At 32.8% G+C, this 17,887-nt stretch overlaps 2 protein-coding genes across 2 annotated transcripts in view; both read right to left on the reverse strand.

Moving 5' to 3' along the window:
• Positions 1–161: 161 nt before the first annotated feature.
• Positions 162–4,015, reverse strand: LOC137930238 (odorant receptor 85c-like). Its single transcript, XM_068773439.1, has 4 exons — positions 3,880–4,015; positions 2,939–3,107; positions 894–1,105; positions 162–826 (listed from the first exon to the last, which is right to left on the reverse strand). Exons 1-4 carry the CDS (start codon positions 4,013–4,015, stop codon positions 174–176), a joined length of 1,170 nt encoding a protein of 389 aa, XP_068629540.1. The 3' UTR covers positions 162–173.
• A 3,762-nt stretch (positions 4,016–7,777) lies between these two features.
• The window catches only part of AdoR (Adenosine receptor), a 76,506-nt gene continuing 66,396 nt past the window's right edge, over positions 7,778–17,887 (reverse strand). Inside the window, exons 2-3 of the mRNA XM_068774047.1 lie at positions 9,689–9,900; positions 7,778–8,782 (exon numbers count right to left, since the gene is read on the reverse strand). Of these exons, the coding sequence (XP_068630148.1) occupies positions 8,087–8,782; positions 9,689–9,900 (908 nt within the window). The 3' untranslated portion in view covers positions 7,778–8,086. The remainder of the gene's footprint in view (positions 8,783–9,688; positions 9,901–17,887) is intronic.

Consider the following 17,887-nt stretch of genomic DNA (forward strand, 5'->3'; position numbering starts at 1 on the left):
TATTACTAAGGATTGGGGAAAAATCTTCAAAACATTCAGTGGTTCAGAATTAGAATATAAGTTTATAGTTACTTTGTTCTAAGCAAAATGAAGGTGAAATACATGACTACATTAAAATATTACTCAGATATTACGCAATTATAGATAATAGTACTAATTAATCTATTTGCAGCTTAAGTTTTGAAAACAGTTACGAATTTGTAAATAAATTGCATCGTGCAGGCAAACGTATAAATACTAACAGGGACAAAAGAAGCCACTAATAATGTAACCGGTTTTTGTGATTGTCTCAACATAAAACTTATCATTTTCTGGTTGTCGATCCTAAAATTCTCCCAACCACTACAATATAACGCTTCCTGAAAACGTTCTGCAGCTGTCGTCACCTTCTGCCCTTGATAACAGTACAAAAAGAATAGTGCTATACCGTGCAATATAAATGGACCAAATCTGAAGCATACATCGAGTGGCAATACAAAAAACAAGCAAATCGTAATTGCTTCCAGTCCAAATGACACACTTATATTAACACTGTATATTTCTTGAATTTTCTCCCACGTTTGCAAAAGTAAATTATGACAATTGCTCAGATCCTTTAGTTTTTTTCTGACTATGGCCGCAGCTTCCTCTTGGCCTTCACTATAACCTATATTATTTAAAGATAAAGTCTCTTCCTTGAGGATTTCAAACATGGCTGCTGTGTGAGCTAACAGAAACAAAAACGTTGCATCATAACCGACTACGGCAATCTCAGCAGTAATCGAATTTGAGCCCAATAATAGAATACAAATTTCTTTATTCGGGATATTATTCAGAAATTCCAATCCTGAAAAATCAATTATTATTTATTTCTTTAATTTCAGAGAAATTAATTATTTTAAAAAGTTACATACCAATACATGGGGCTAGTCCGAATTTATCCATTTTAAACAATCTCAGTATTGCGAAGATAAGAAAGTCGTTAATAAAATGAAAGAGATACCAGACAATCACAAGTTGTTTTATGGGTTTCAAAAGATCTTTCAGTTTTTCCAAATTATGTTCACATTGAATGGCCATATCATTATTGTTCTTAACCAGTACAAAAATGTTCTTTAAACGTTTCCTTTAAAAAATAATAAAACTCATAAGAAACAAAAAACAATTTCACCAAATAACTGTGCGGAAAAATGTACTAAAATTTTTTGACGTAAAAATTGTCATATTTTTTTTTAATTATAATTTTATCATCTATTACAAAAATAAAAATTTTTCATCAATGTTATCTCATCAAATAATAGACATATTTATAATACCAACTCCAAACACTTTATTTTTTAATTCATCATTCGAGGTAGTACATATGTTGCCGATACTGAATGTTTTAAGAACTGGCTAGTTTAAAAATAATATTAATTTTTTCTTCAAAGTTCTGGAATGTTAGTGTTTATTATTAAAAACTCTTTGTTCTATCATTTATTTTGGAAAATGGAAGGCTACTTAAAAGTTATATTACATCGTCGTATCTACAATAAAAAAACATTCTTGTTTTGCGAATTCTGATGTAGCCAATATTTAAAAAAAAATAAGAAACAGGTTAGGTTTTGATGACGAAGCTTCATTACGTGCAACTATTTAAAAGTGAGGGACGCCCTATGATGAACACTACGGAAACTGAATCTGAGGAAACAGTATATGATGAAGATAGATGACAAGAGAATTACCTACCAGCAAATTTAAACAAGCTTGGACATTGGTATCAGTCAAATTCAAAATATTTTGCACGAATATTACCAAAGGAAGCGTTGTTCTATACAGATACTGGTAACATGAAATAACAATACCTCAAGTACTGTATTTATTATTATCGCCGATGATGTAACTTGGATCTGTAATTAGGATCCTAAAACCATATGACAATCTGCACTAGGTTTTGCTTTAAGATGAATTCCTTACAAAAATTAAGAGAGGAAGAACCATTAGTTAATAGATTTTAGCTTTGTTCTTAGGTCGGAGTCTGTTATGCAACATTTAAAAGCAATAAGATTGCTACTCTTAAAGAAAAGTCCACGTTCTTTCATTAGGAAAGAGCGTCGGCGCATTTGAGTATTTGACTATGACTATAAAATATAAAATATAAAATGTAATATATCTGTCTTACAATTAGAACCTTACACCTTTTACAACGTACAACTGGCATTTATTTCTAAAAATTAAAGTAATACTCCGTGAAATACGGTTTAAAAACACCGAAGAAGCGGTGGCTGCACACGTAAACGCTGTAGAAAAGACTCCATAAGAGTAATGGGCTCACTGTTTCTCACGCGTTTTACAGAATACAACGATATTTAAATAAGCAAGAGGACTATTTAAAAAAAAGATGGATCATTTATTACTTAATACTTAGTTAATTTATTTATAATCCAAAAACGTTTAATGTCACCACTCGTTTATGTCGTCGAATCAGCCGATAGACGCCCGTACAAGATATGGATCTACGTCAACAAGCAACTTTTCGTGACTGTAAGTTATAACCGTCGGTCCGCCTTGTAGCGGGCTTACCCACGCCGCGTCTACTGGCTTCTGGTTGTCATTCGAGAACCTTTCGACCCCAACGGCCATCGTTTGCACGAGCGATAAGAGAAGTTTATATTACCCAAGAATATTGCAATTGACACAAGGCTTATTGACATTAATATATGATAACGTATAACTTTATATAACACTTTATATTAACATACGATAACTTTGTTTCGTAAGAGGGCATGGCTAAATTTCGTAAACTTAAAAACATTCAACCAAAAACAAAATCGTTTTTTGTTTAAACTTAAAACATATTTCAACACGCACATAATAATTTCAGAACCTTCATTGGTTCTTTAGAATTTATGCGCAAAATTATAATTAATATCATCACATATTTTTAACGGGAAATAAAATTAAAATATATTATACGTACCGTTCAAATACTAACCAGTTACCCATACTGTGGATTATTATAGACATAGATATATTGAAATAACTGTATAATGTATCAATTAGTCCGTCAGCATAATATATCTGATACAAAACGGCGCCAATGACGTTAACATAAATGTTGGACAGGAAATACACAATCCAAAATGGCGCTGTAAGGTCATGACAAGAAAATATAATTATTAAAAAAATTTCATTATTTAGAGAAACTTAATGCCTAAGGCTTTGTCAGTTTACCATTTGGGCCGTGCAGATATGAATTAATATTGGTAGATAATTTAATATTTGCAACATTGTATAAAAGATGGCGTTCGTACTCATAGACAATTAGATGTTTTATAAAAATAAAAGAATCTAATAAATAAAAGAAGACGGAGGAGACTTGGTCTTTTCAGCCGATGGGTGTAATGGGCAGCGTGTTCCAGTGGCTTTCTTGCGACCTTAACTCGTCGGTCCAACTATTGGAAGAGCTGTCCACGTCGCGTCTACCGGTTCGTAGTCACAACTCTAGAACCTTTTGGCCATTCGGATGTGTTATTAAAGAGACATTTTGTCATAACAATTAACTTGCTTAAAAAGTTTAGCCGAAGTTTTCTTTGATGTGTTACTTGCGGTCACGTGAACACTGTCCACTGACGTTAGACTTCTTGGGTGTCCAAGTGATTTCGTTAGAAATTTCTGAATATTCTCGAATGAAGGGTAATTACCACTTTATAAGAAAGAACCGTGCTATAAACTCCAGAAATTTTATTGGTCTAGCTGCTTTACCAATCAGTAAAAATTACATTTAGAGGACGAATAGCTTGCTTCAGGATCATCTGACTACTGTTATCATCATTTACATTCATTTACATATATTGCTGAATTTACAAACTGATCGGTAAAGTTTGTAAGAAACGGTAAGAAACCACAAAAAGAACAAACCTTTAATTTTATCATTAAAATAAGAAAAGCCTCCAATAGACGGACCGATATTAATCAACCATAAGAGATTCTGAAAAGAGTTTTCATTTAATTTATTTTTAATTTTCACAACGAATTTTCTCAGTGAGTACAACATTTTGTACGAGTGCTATTAAGGCATTGAAGGCAAAATCGCTTTAATATACATATTGCAATGGAAAGACACTAGTTAGACACTTTTGTAATTACGTAATTTTAATCAAATTAAAATTATTATCGACGCAATTATGTCGTTTGCAAAATGAGTCCAAGTTTTAAAAATTTAAATCACTCGTTATGTATTTTATATTTATCTGAAGGACATAAAGGCGTCTCCATTTTGGAGTTTTACTTTCGCTGCTGTCTTCAAAGCAATTTTGAGTTAGAATTTGGGGTTGGTATTATTAATGACAAAAATGCATGACAGAACTTAATGCAAATACAAAGTGATTCTTTATAGGTGTAAAACGCTATAAAAGAGTAAATGTATTGAGTTAGAGTTAGTGATTACAGGTGTAAAATCTTTAAAGAAGTGTAAATATTTCTTATACCCTATCAATTAATGTAAGATAGACCAAAAAAATATCAATGGTTTTTAAAACTAACAATTAACGTAAAAAAGCGTATTAATAATTCAGATACTTCTTTACAGCTAGAAGTTATTGGCATGTCCTATAAAAATGATAAATAAATGTAACATATTATAATAATCATTTTATACAAAATACTTGGAAATACGTGTACAAACCTTAATGCATTTTGCTGAAAAGTGAGCCATACATTTACCCCTTGAAAGCGATTCATTCTGTATAAATCGTCACAATAATTATGGAAATTAACAATGAAAAGAACATTTCTTATAAATTCACGTAAAATCATAAAAACCATCCTAAAAACCAAACAATTTGCAGAAAGTGACTATGATTAAAAGAGAAATGATGACGTCATTCTTAAATAATAAATTTTGTTCATACTAGCTATTCCGCTTTTGGTGTAAGCCCTGCGATTAGTTAAGTTACCTCTTGTATCAGTCCTGTGGAAGCACGAATTTATACAAAAACGATGTAAACATGAAAACCAAATAGACTATAATAATTTGAACCAGATTTCTTTTTCCCGTTGACTTTTAAACGTAGTGTAGTGTACACGCCCCATATTCCTAGCCACTAAGGCGACGACATTTTTATGTTAAATCAATCGCGCACGTTCGAACTCAAATTCGAAGCCGATTTTAATTCGGACACTATCAGTGATGTAGTAGCTGCTATTGCCTTAGGGTCGTATAAATTGTAAACTCTTTGTACATATTCATGTACACCCTCTTCGATCACTCTTAGCTATCATCTTCCTTGCCAACGTGTTCTGGTGGTAAATCACTTCCATTCGCTAATCACGCTTAAACGGATTTTAGACATACCACCCATTGCAATTTATCTATTTCGATATATTATATCGATATTTTTATATAGGTTTTATGATACCCACTGTATGTAGTTAGGAAACACTCTATCTATCGGAAATCTATGTAACTACCACAAATTGTAATAACATACAATTGCTCGCAAAATTGAGCCACTAGATGGCAGTGATTCATATTAATTTAAATTAAGTGAATTCTTGCAATGTTTTATCCCCGTCACATGTCACAATATATTTCAATGTCATGCAAAAAATAAGTTAGCGTAGACTTCTCGATATTATAGTGACAGCTAAAATATTCTTAACGTAGCTATTTGATGTTCACAAAACACGTAATAATCATAAAAATACTTGTTTGTAAGAAGTTCTATAAGTTTTAATGGTAATATGTCGTATTACCACATAGTATTAATTTTTATTTATAACTGCTTTAGCTACAATAGCGAAGCAGAATACTACGAATTAAAAATGAATTTACCTAAGAACTTAAAAATACTTTCCATGTTTAAAAATGGAATATCTATTGAAATTAAAATAGCATTGTTTTAACGTAAAACCTTAAAAAATACTTTTCCTCCAAATGAATATTTTATTTGAGATTATGTGGCCAAAATATAAGGGAGACAGGTACTGCAGCTGTACTATTCAGCTATTTACTTACTTTTGAATCATCTATATTGATATATATAAACAGAATCAAACACTAAGGTTTATAATAATTACTAAAGCTGTCATTATGACAGACGATTAATCTTAGTTATATCGGAGCAGAGACATCTTGATATTTATTATAAAAATAATCATGCTATCCTCGGAGTTTCGCTGCAAGCTTTAATCAGAAATTGCTCGTATGAATTGGCAGTTGGCACATGCAACGTGCAACCGGTGGACGTTGGGTCGTGTGGCGATCACGAGCCGGTAAAAGCTGCGTGGTAAGGCCACCCACTAGATGGACGAACCATTAGAGGAGGCCTATGGCTTGAAGCGGGCGTCTAAAGGCTTAAAAGAAGAAAAAATATACATTATTTCTATTTTAAACTTTAAATTCTCATTTCGATCATTTCATTTAAACATTCTCACATAAAATTATAAGCTTTATATAAACTAGAATCACCAAAAAATTGGTTAAACAATGAAACCACTCTCATTTGTCCTATTTAAAGGGTAACAATTACTTCCGACCTCCGTATCTGTTCATTATTCATTTGTTATCACACATAATTTGTTCCGCCAAAATGAGATGAATCGTAGACGGGAGCCAGCTCATGGCGAAATATAATTCTAACGATACCATTATATAATGAGCTATTTGATACAGTCATTTCATTCTGGTAACATGACCATTCAAGTCAGAGGTTACTATTAAATCCTTCTACGACATGCATTCCTGATTAATATTGTAAAAGTTTGAGAGTTCTTGTCACTTTTAATATACATAAAGTTATTATTTTCGTTACAATTTTATTTATTAATCTTAAGCTCTTTTAGCAGTGTTTGGTGAACTCTAACAGCATATACTTTGAATTTTATTCTCGGAAGAAAGCTTGTTTGGCTTGTTAGTTTAAGTTTAGAAAGTATTTTGTAGTTGTGCACGATGAATCTTATCACTACATTCAAATATTTATTTATTTACCTTATATTTTGGACTTAATGCCGTACAGGCATTCTCTAGCAGGCGATACGAAAATAAAAATTGATGAAAACTGTTTCCATTTGTATAATATTTTTTTATGAAATAATATTTTTATTCATAAAATTTTTTAGCGACTGACTGGGTCGCTTAAAACCATTTTATATTTTTTTCGTACTTTTTATATTTGACAGCTTGTGTCGCTAAGCGTCCTACATGTGCTTTTGTATCGGTCTGCCTATTGTTATGCGTCAATTTACTCTTACCTAGTTTTGTAAAATTATTTTTTCAATTGCCACCATCATTTGCATTTATTTAATCCGTTTATACAGTCCGCACTCTCGCCAACATTTTATCTGTTATACGCAATACAGGATAATACCTTAAGGTAACACGATAGTAATCTATGTTTTTTTTATGAATAGAAAGCAGTAAACTATATAGCATTACAGTGGGATACAATAAAACAACAGAGTATATTGGATACTTTAGTAATTCAACACGTTATCCCATAAGCCGTAATTGACGGTGTCGATTAAAACACGCACATTGACAAGCGCGACACACACTACATACATCAAAAACATTTGTAAAAATAGTCGGAATTTCGAATATATACACGAACAACATTCAATAGTATCATATACAAACACTTATAGCGTGTCCAATAAACCGACGTCAAACAAATCGGGAGATAGGACAAATATAAATTAAATAAAACTAAAAAAAATATATAATCTTTCAACACTGTCGGTTAAAGTTAAATGTGGTCATAATTTTGAGTAAATGATTTGATAATTAGTCATATTTTCTTTTCATGTCATAAAGTATGATTTTTTTGTCAATCGTTTGCAGAATTATTACTCAGGGTAACAAGAAGTGAAATTAATCAGGAACGTAAAGATTACTAATAAAATTAATAAAAATGTTACGTGATATGTAAAAATCATTTACTTCCAAAATGTGATTTAGATATTTTTTTACAAATGTCCTTAGGTTATCACTACCTGTTCTATCACCCGATTTTCACGTTCGTTTGTTTAATGTAACACGCTGTAAAAAAATTTAAACGCTCTCCAAAATAAATTAAAGCTTTGAATTATAACTCTAAACTCCGGGCAAAACCCGGTTCCGCTCCTGTCAGCTGTGTTCCGAACCGACGCTTCGAACTCTACGAATGAATTCCTCGACTTTCTTGTAGGGGCTCTGGCATTTCTCTTGATTAGAATCTATGAGGTACAAGCTGTTATCTCGGCCTTCTGGAGAGTGCCGACCACTGGAACTGTCTGCTATGTTCTTGTCAAGGAAAGGTTCCATATCCGCCACCGGCGTAGTACCCGGTGATTTACTTCTTTCTTCGTTCTTGGCTGCTTCCGCATCTCTCTGACGTTGCCATACAGGAGAACTTACGTAGACTCTCGGTCTCTCACGTAAGGCGTTACATCTTTCCAAAGCCGGTCTTCTGACTGGTACAGGTGGTCTATAACCAGCTGGTATCGGTACACCTCTACCGATGACAGTACAAATAAGACCTTTTAATGCAGCCCTAAAGTCTTTCAAATGGTACGCGTATAGTAAAGGATTGATAGCAGAGTTGAGATGAGAAAATATAATGGAGAAATATGTGAGCGTGTTTGGAATGTCTAGTTCTGGTATGAAAGCCTTTACAGCATTTATTGTATACAGCGGTATCCAGCACACAATGAAAAAGAAGACGATGATAGCGAGGTTCTGTGTGGCTTTGACTTCACGTTTTTGAGCGGCGCCAAGAACTCGGAGCATCGTGCCGCCAGCGCTCCGACCGTGGCTTCCCTCTACCGTAACTACAGCACTCATCTGCAAACATTAACACTAATTTGTATTTTATGTATCTGCTTAGAGTATTTATTTATTTCTTTGTTAACGACTTCGGCCGTCCGTGTATGCATATATATATACACTTTCGAATTTACTTATAGCACTTTCATTAATACAACTGCTCAACAATTCCTCCATTACAACAACAACCGTCATCTGTCAAACCTTACCAGACATCATTAGATTTTATTAAGTATTGCTGCTAAAAGTAAACACTCCCATACATATACACATATAGGCAAGACCAAAAGAGCGCAGAGACGAACTAAATGAGACAATTACTTATATATTAAAATGTTATAATTTAAAATACTATTGACTATCTTTTCAAAATGTTCAACGTAATTATTTCCTCTACTATTCCGTTGCCTTTTACACAAAGAGGTTCGAAATAAGTGAAACTACCGCACGCCACGCTTCGCCAAATATTTAATATATTATTCGTTGATTATATGTTTCAATATACTTTACTTGAAATATATCGAGTTGTCTCTTATCAAGTAGTACATCGGTTACCTTCGTATGTGAGTAGGTCGTTAACCACGTATGGTCTTGTTATCAATGTCTCGCATCTCATATTACGTACGACTTTCTAGTATTTTATCACTATATATTTACTTTCATTTATTATAATATAACTGCTGTCTGTCAATAATAAATGGGATTTTATATTGATTTTCGTTTATTACGGCATCTTCCTTTTTATTATCGGTATTGCGGATACCGTTATTTTATTAAAAATAATTACAATTAATTTTCTTAAATATCTTTGTTAAAGATCAAGTTAGTCATAAATATTTAAGTAATAAGTGCGACAGAGGCGACAATACATTTCGTAGTATTTTTGCTAAAACCTGCTTCAAGAGAATAGCAGTAAAAGTTTACCTGTTTCACGACGACGCGATAAATATGCGCGTAGAAAGCGGCGAGCAACACGCTGGGGGTAACGATCGTGGCGAAGTAGAGGAACAACAGGTAATTGTAATCCATAACTTCCACGAAGTAGCAACCGGGAGCCGAATCCACGGCTGCGTGCCACCCGAACAGCGGAAGAAGCCCCACGCCAGCGCCCGCTACCCAGCAAGCCGATATGATCCCTGGAATGACAACACACGTATTAAAATTACTAATTTTTCACAACAATTTATTTTTGTTAATAAATCATTACTTTTTATTTCCACTGTTGGACATATGCCCCCTCAATAAATTTATTAGATTAAACGTGACCGTCAATTCGCGGTATTTGTTTCGCATTGGCACACCAAATTACCTACAACTATCTTGGTATACTATATGCTTCATTATTATTATTTTAGCTGGTGTTCGCCGCTGAATATAGGCATCCCCAAAAGATTTCAAATAGTATCGATTGGAAGCAACTTAAAGCAATTTCACGTATTAACAAGGAAGTCTGCTTATCATGAGGGCGGATGTTCTACAATGCGTTTGCTGGTCTGTGGTCTCCACACCAAAACCATAAAGCCCAACAGCCACACTTTCTGCGCGCTATGTGACCTGCCTACTGTCACTTCAAATTTGCCAAACGGATCATCTCATTCGATTTACAAATAAAACTATGTTTTTCAGAAAAACATAGTTTTATTAGTGAAAGTTTTAAATATACTCCCATTAAGGCGTTTATAAATATTTTTGATATCAGAGTGACGTTTCTAAGTTTTTTATTTGATTAATTTTACATATTAAATTATTAAATAAAGAATTGTTAAAAAGTCTATTTGAGGTTTTAGGTGATAATGCTGCTTACGAATAAATTGCTATAACAAATGTATCAAGGACATTTGCGAAAATAATCCCAAAAAAACCCGAGTGAATTTAGTTTCTTCTCAGATCAGTTCACGTAGGGAACTCAATAGTTTTAACAAACATAATAATGTATTTATATATGGTAACTCAATATCATTATAGTTTTCATCAAATTGAATACTTCTTCTATTCTCCTCTTCACGTGTTAAGTAATAAAATAAAAACAAAATAAAAACTGTCATTACGTTTAAATGAATCACGAACCATTGTACATTATGTTATTTGACAATACTTAGTAAAACATTGTAAGTTATTTTGCTGTCAATCATAATTATAAAAAAAATCTCTATTCGTAGATTTAAAAGTGCGATTTACGGTTAAGATTTACGGTTAAGGTATATTATATTGTTATCAGGGGAGTTCAGTAAGTCCGTATACTCAATTATTCTGTTTCCTTTTTTTCCACGTTTCGTTTATGGAAATTATTAGGGTGTAAATAAATTTAAAAAAGAATTAATATTTTTTCGATAGAAAACTGTTACAAAATTCCAATTCATGATCACTTTCTTTTTTAATTATTTTTTTGTATTAAGTCTATTCACGCCCACTATAAAATCATGGTTCAAGTTTAATGTAAAAAATGGTCCAATAATATTAATTTCCGATTAAAAGAAAACATTATTGCAATTTTTAGCCATCAAACCACATACATCGTAATAAACGTCACAAAATCATTAAGTGTTGTTGTCTTTTGAAGTTATTTTCGTTCCATTCGTATTATTAAATGGTAATTGATAGCATGCTTCTATCTGCTACGGACACAATAAATATTTATTGAATAACTAAAATATGTATACTGTCTATATGTGCACTTTGAACAATTTATAAACTACAAATATACTATTAAACGAGTTTACAAAATATAACCTATATCTAATTGTTATTTAAAAATTTTATTTATTTAATTTGGACTTTTACACATAGTGTAGTAGTTGACTTAATACCGGTCAACGTAGAGTGGTGCAAATATATATAAGACATTTACATCCTTGTATTGACTCATCACGATATGTCTGGAAATACGGCTTAGAGACTTGAAATTTGAAACTCGTAAGAATATTTCTTTCGCCGAGTAGACGTCAGCTAAAAACGGAAGAAGTTTGCGAAGTGAGTTGGAGACAGCTTGTATAATATATAAATAATAATGTTACAATAACAAGTATTTTAAATACCGCGATAATATAACTAAGCGATGGAAAGACTTCACAAGGAATACCATTGGCGGTAATTACTGTACATAGCACAAATTTAAATTTCAATAAAAATTACGGATATATGTGGTTACCTCGTTTTATTTACTTCGCAAGCGCGATGTTGCCGATATCATGATTGAAAAACCCATAACATAATAACACGCGCATAATAAAGCTCGGCCTGCCTGTTTCCTGTTCTCTTGCCTAACGGTTACGGAGAAATTTGGATGTAAAACTCGAATTTCTTCGTAACCATTCCGAGTACATACTGTATATTTACGACAAAAACTATGCCTATTGTCTAATGACTAATAAACACACATAAATATAGATATAATATATACATATGCTATATAATCTATGATTAGTGTGAATCAGTGTTTACATCGATTCTTCGTTCATTATCTCTTGAATCTTATTTTAAACATATTATGATTTGCTGTCTCTCTAATCCTCAGAAGAATTTATACCAAAATAACAACTTGGGTAGGAGGACAAAATTGTAAAATATTATTTGACCATCGTAATTTTCTCTGACAGTTTGAGTCAAGGAATTGCAATTCTTTCGGTGGATTCCTTAAACTAAAATTTGTTTGTTAGGATTACGGTCGCTATTAATGCTGCTTTAAAACAGCGGAATAACTTTGGAATAAATCCGGAGGAAGTATAGTATGTAGTCGGCCGAGCCGAAACTCCCAAAGTAGACCACAACCTTTGCTATCATAACAGAAGTTTTAAGGTAAGTGCCATATGCGTCCTTTCCCTTTAAACTAGGGGAATCAGTAAACAGCACTTGGGTAGCAGTGTAAGCCAGGTCAAAAAATACTATTGATACCATTGTGAACAACAGAAAATTTCTTCTTTATATCACAGACATAAAAATTTTCATCAAACCTATTTCCCACGCCCTGGTTACTACTGTTGTGGTTATCGCACGTATTCTACCTACCGACGCACCCATTTGCTTTTTAATCACAACAACTGCCGACGTAATGGTTTTAAACACGGTCGGCGTAGTAACGCTTCAAGTACGTAGTCACTTGTTTTATAAAGGATAAGATATTAGTAGGGCGCTGACCTGGTTTAGTACTTCAAAAACCAATAACAATCATTGATAAATATAATCAAAACAACGCGTTTAGGAATGTTGTTTGGTTATAATAATTTCATACATAGGCAGAATTCTAAGCCTTGTGAATAATTCCATAACCTTGTTTTCTTTAAAGTTTGACATGTCTAAAATTAAAAAAAAAAAAACAGTATTTTAATACGATTGAAAAAAAATCTTTAATTTCTTTTATATAGTCGACTAATGTCGTCACGACAGGGTAATTTTTTATTCAAATAAAAGGTTAATGACAGCAATAATAATGAAACAAACGTTTTTAATCCATTTATTATCTTGAATTTTAAATGCGATGTATACGGTCTCACGCGAATTTTATTTACGTCGTTCGCAGCCGATACAAATTATCTTACCGACAGAGTGTTTAATTGACATCCAATTGAATTGCCTAATCTTCAACCGAGTCGCATATGTTATTTTTTATTTGTCAAAGGCATTGTGTTGAGTCAATAAATCGAAAAAATGTCACCCGGAAAGCTTTGCTGCGTGATCGGTGAATCAGAAATGGGGAGATTCACAGGAGAACCAAGTTTAAGTCACCGATCAGCCCATCGCTTGTGCAGGCGACGGTTGTTGGGGCCAAAAGGTGGCGGTGGCTCGAGTAGTGGCTACGAGCCAGTTGATGCGGCGTCGGTAACCCTCCCTTTTAGGTGAACCCACAACATAATCAAGTCAGTGCGGGATGTCGCTGGAAGCGAGCAGTGCATAACCGCTTGTGGCGATCTTTTCTGGAGGCCTAGGCCTTTTAGTGGACGTGTATCAGCTAATACAGTAATGATTGTCTTGAGTTTAAAAAGTGTGCAATTTTTTAATGGGCAAAAACGCAATAACAACTACGTTCAAATATTAAAATTATATTCTCTGTGAGTCCGTCCGACGCCAAAAAAGTATAAGGAAAACAACAAAATACTACGAACATTCTATCTGTTCTTCCGTTCAAGGTTATCGAACAGGATTGTAAGGCGTGAGATAAATCAGAATATTTGCAATTAAAGGACGATGATATCCGTAATTATACAAGAATAATACTACAAGATTTATTGTAGTGTTCATATATTATTTATTTTATTACATCAAAGAGTATAAGTAAATAATAATTAATTGCATTTGTATTTACGAGTCACGATTTACATTAGACTTACTGTACATTAAATAGTTAAGATTGCTTGCACATGTTTATTAAAAAGGAACCAAAATTTTCCTTACAATTAATTTTCGTTTTAAACACGACTCTACGCACCAAAATCCTTTTTCCAAAAACCTAAATTCTAATAAAACTTCGAGAATAACCGTGGGTCTTTTAATAATTACAAAAATACCATTTTAAATATTTAAATTAGTCATGTTTACGAAGTTACAGTCTTATTGTTAGCACTTTAGGATTGAAAATAGTTTGATAAGTAGTTAGCCTTTGTAATAATTTTAAACCAACAATTTATGCGAGAATAGCATGACTGATCGTACTTGAGTAAAAAGAGCGTTACTTGTTACTTACTTATTTCACGAGTTTAAATTTTGCACGGCAGTGTACCGACATATGTAGTTAGTGTATTTATAGATTGCATAACTTGTTTACAATAACGTACCATAGTTCCCTAGAATGGTTACAGCTTCACAGAACTCAAGTGATATTAGATAACCTGACTGGAATGTGAACCTCTTCGATAACACGTGTCAAAATATGTTTGTTAATTGCATGCCTTTTTAAGACATAAAATAATAAACAACAGAAGTTCTCAATTGCTACATAAGTTATACTAAAGAATAAATGTTGGATAATAAAGTTCACCTTTTTTTTTTAAATAACTTCTTGTAACCAAAGCTTCGAGAGCTCATTGAGTACATCTCCATAGCTTGGTTCTAACAACATCTAACGCCATCACGGAAATCATACGTGAAATGTTCCTAAGTAAAATCATATCAGAGAAGAGCAGTCTTCCGTAGTTTTCCGAAAAATTTTATCGAATTAAAGCAAAACATTCGAAAAAAATTGCGGCGAATCCAATATCAAACTTGCAGGTGTGTATTTGAAAATCTTTAGTGCGGTTTGAAATTATTTTCCCAAAGATCTGGAGGACATCTCGACGTTATTTTTTTAAAAAAAACCTCTGATGATAGAAATATATTCGTCAAAGTCGTCAAAAGTGAACTTTATTATTGCGCCCTACATACATTTGTCCTTGAAAACAAACAGTAGTAGCTAATACGAGTTTTGGATCGAAACTATTATTTACATTACAGCATTGTCAATAATCGATTTACAATAGTACACAAAGAAAGTTACTTCAGCCATAGCCTATCCTTTAGTTAACTTGTACAGAGAAAGAGATGGCATCAACAAGGTGTGTGGTTAAAAAGGATAGGCATTGTTAAATATTTAAAATTAGGATACATATATTAATTCAATATAACAACTGAATAAACAATATATCTTTTTACAAAAGCAGACTGTATATTGACATATTCCCGCGACGCTTATTTTTCCAAACATGACGTATTGTATTATTCATTTTTCACAACAGCGCAACTGTTTTTAAAAGAAATTGATGATTCATGTTTTTAAAATTGATCATACACCATTCACTGAATGTCGTTTCATTTTTTTTAAACAGTGACGTTATTCACTTATGTTTATTATCATTTCATAAATATAATATACACCCATTTTAGATATTCAATACAAAATATACATGTATAAAAAATGAACATACAAGTGGATTGGTTAAAGGTGTAAAAGCTTTAAAGAGTTGAATGTGTAGTCAATTTGCTGTCAATTAATTTATGGTATATCCTATCAAAAAACTCAATGGTTTTGAGTCAATAAATAAAGTAGTGATAATATAGAAAGATAAAGCGTTTTCAAAATTTGCATTACTGCGTACTAAAATTAATTAATGTTTTTTTGTACCCTGCAAACTTTTTGCTGCCAGAAGTTATAAACCTGTAAGCATTCCAACAGATAAATAAATATTATTGTAACATATTTCAAAGTCATCACTTTGTACAGAATTATTGGAAACAAGCGCAAAAGCTTTTAAAGTTTTTTGTTGACAAATTAGCTATAGATTCACCCCTTTAAAGCTTCTACACCTGTAACTAATCACGCTGATTAATATAAAATATCAAAGTTTTGTAATACATGTGTGTGGATGTCCTACGTGTGGCTCGCCAGTCCGCGCTCTCTACTCCGGATATTCACGACGCCCATTAAGAGCTAAAAAGTAATACATTTCGCTGCACAAAAGAAAGAAACTGACTTTCAAACCAGTTTCAACTAATCTACATACATATTTACGTACAAATATACGTAGTTCTGGCTGTCCTCTGCTCGCATCGCGAACTTAATGTGAGACCCCTCAACCCTCCTTACTGGTGGAATGTCGTGAAATAAGTTTAGCTGACCACTAGAAAGAATATTTTCCTTATAAGTTTAGTCTTTTATGTAAATTCTAGTTTCTAAGCCTTATGGTTCCAGATAAATTAAGAAGTGTCAATATATAAGTAGAAATCTCTTAATTACGAGTATACATAGAAAAATGTGTATATATAACTACGTGTTCCCACGACCTTGTTGAGGTCGCTGAAAGACGCTGAATACAGGACGCTTCCAAACAGTCTTCTTGAAAATATTTACGGGAGGCCTACAACCAGATGTTGAGGCACGACAGCAGAAATGACGATGTTTATTAAATTATGGAACTATAGTTAAATGAAGCACGTTCATTTGTCGGTCAATAGCATGTCTAAACGAAAATTAAAACTTAGCTTATCGCTGCTGCGAAAATTATGCATGTATAATAGTTATGAATTTGTATGGAAAATAAATGACAGAACGGGTGACGGATAGAACGTTAGTTAAAGATTTAGCAATATTTTACATATACAAAATAATATTATTTCTTTTTGTCGCTGCCCAACAAAAAGTTATATTTAGAACAGCTAGAACCTGTTCACCGCTTAAATCTGCCTCCTATAGGTCTTTTTCCATTTTTTCTTTTATCGAGAATGACTTTACAAAATATGTTCTGCTTGCTTTCTGGCGTACCCACTGCCATTCCAACTTGCCTTTATGAGCTATGACAGTTACTTCCGTTCTTTTACCTATCTTCTATCCCACCCAGGACATGTTCAGCTGCATTAAGCTTGCTATGAGTCCCGAGGTAAAACTGAGCAATTTAATAAACATAATACTGTAATCAAAAAGTAAGGTGACTTTGTTAATAAAATGTAAATGCTTTGTTTATTCTTCCAAATCATTATCACCCCCTTCTAAATAATCCCTGTCCGTTAAAATTGAATTTTGCCAACACTCTTTTTAGTCCTCGAACAATCGACATAGTCTTTTTCCGGTATAGCCTTTAAGACCTTCGATTTAGCTTTTATTCTTAATATGAAAACAGCGTCCACGCGTTGACCCATTGAGTTTGCTGAATAGCCATAAGTCGCACGAAGCCAAACCAAGTGAATACGGTGGTTGCGGAACGAAATGAGTCGTGTTTTTGGCCCTTTTCTCCAAAAAAAATCGAGCTATTTTGGCACCAATCGAGACTTCATGCGTTTTTCATTTCATTTGTGACAAAAAATTTCATTCGTTTGTGACAAAAAATATTCTTCAAAAAAGTTTGGGTTGGGCCAAATGATATTCCAACTTTTGAAAAACAGGCGCTTGACAAATAGTGTAGACAGTACTACCAACCTAGAAAAAAAATACCTGCATTCCTAATAAATAGGTTTTAAACGACAATTTTACTTAACTTTTTGATCACAGCAGTACTAAGATAAAAATATTTGCCTATTAATTGTCAACGTCATAACACATCTACTCATAAGTACAAGTCTACTATCAAGTACAACAAAAGTTGTTTGTTTAAAACATTAATCTAAAAAGTGCATTTGAAAGTAAATTTATATGCGGTACTACATCTACTACTACATACTACT

This window comes from Battus philenor, unplaced genomic scaffold (genome assembly GCF_028537555.1).
Source record: "Battus philenor isolate CCGP_79_NKW_IND1 unplaced genomic scaffold, ilBatPhil1.0.hap1 SCAF_6, whole genome shotgun sequence".
Lineage (NCBI taxonomy): Eukaryota > Metazoa > Arthropoda > Insecta > Lepidoptera > Papilionidae > Battus > Battus philenor.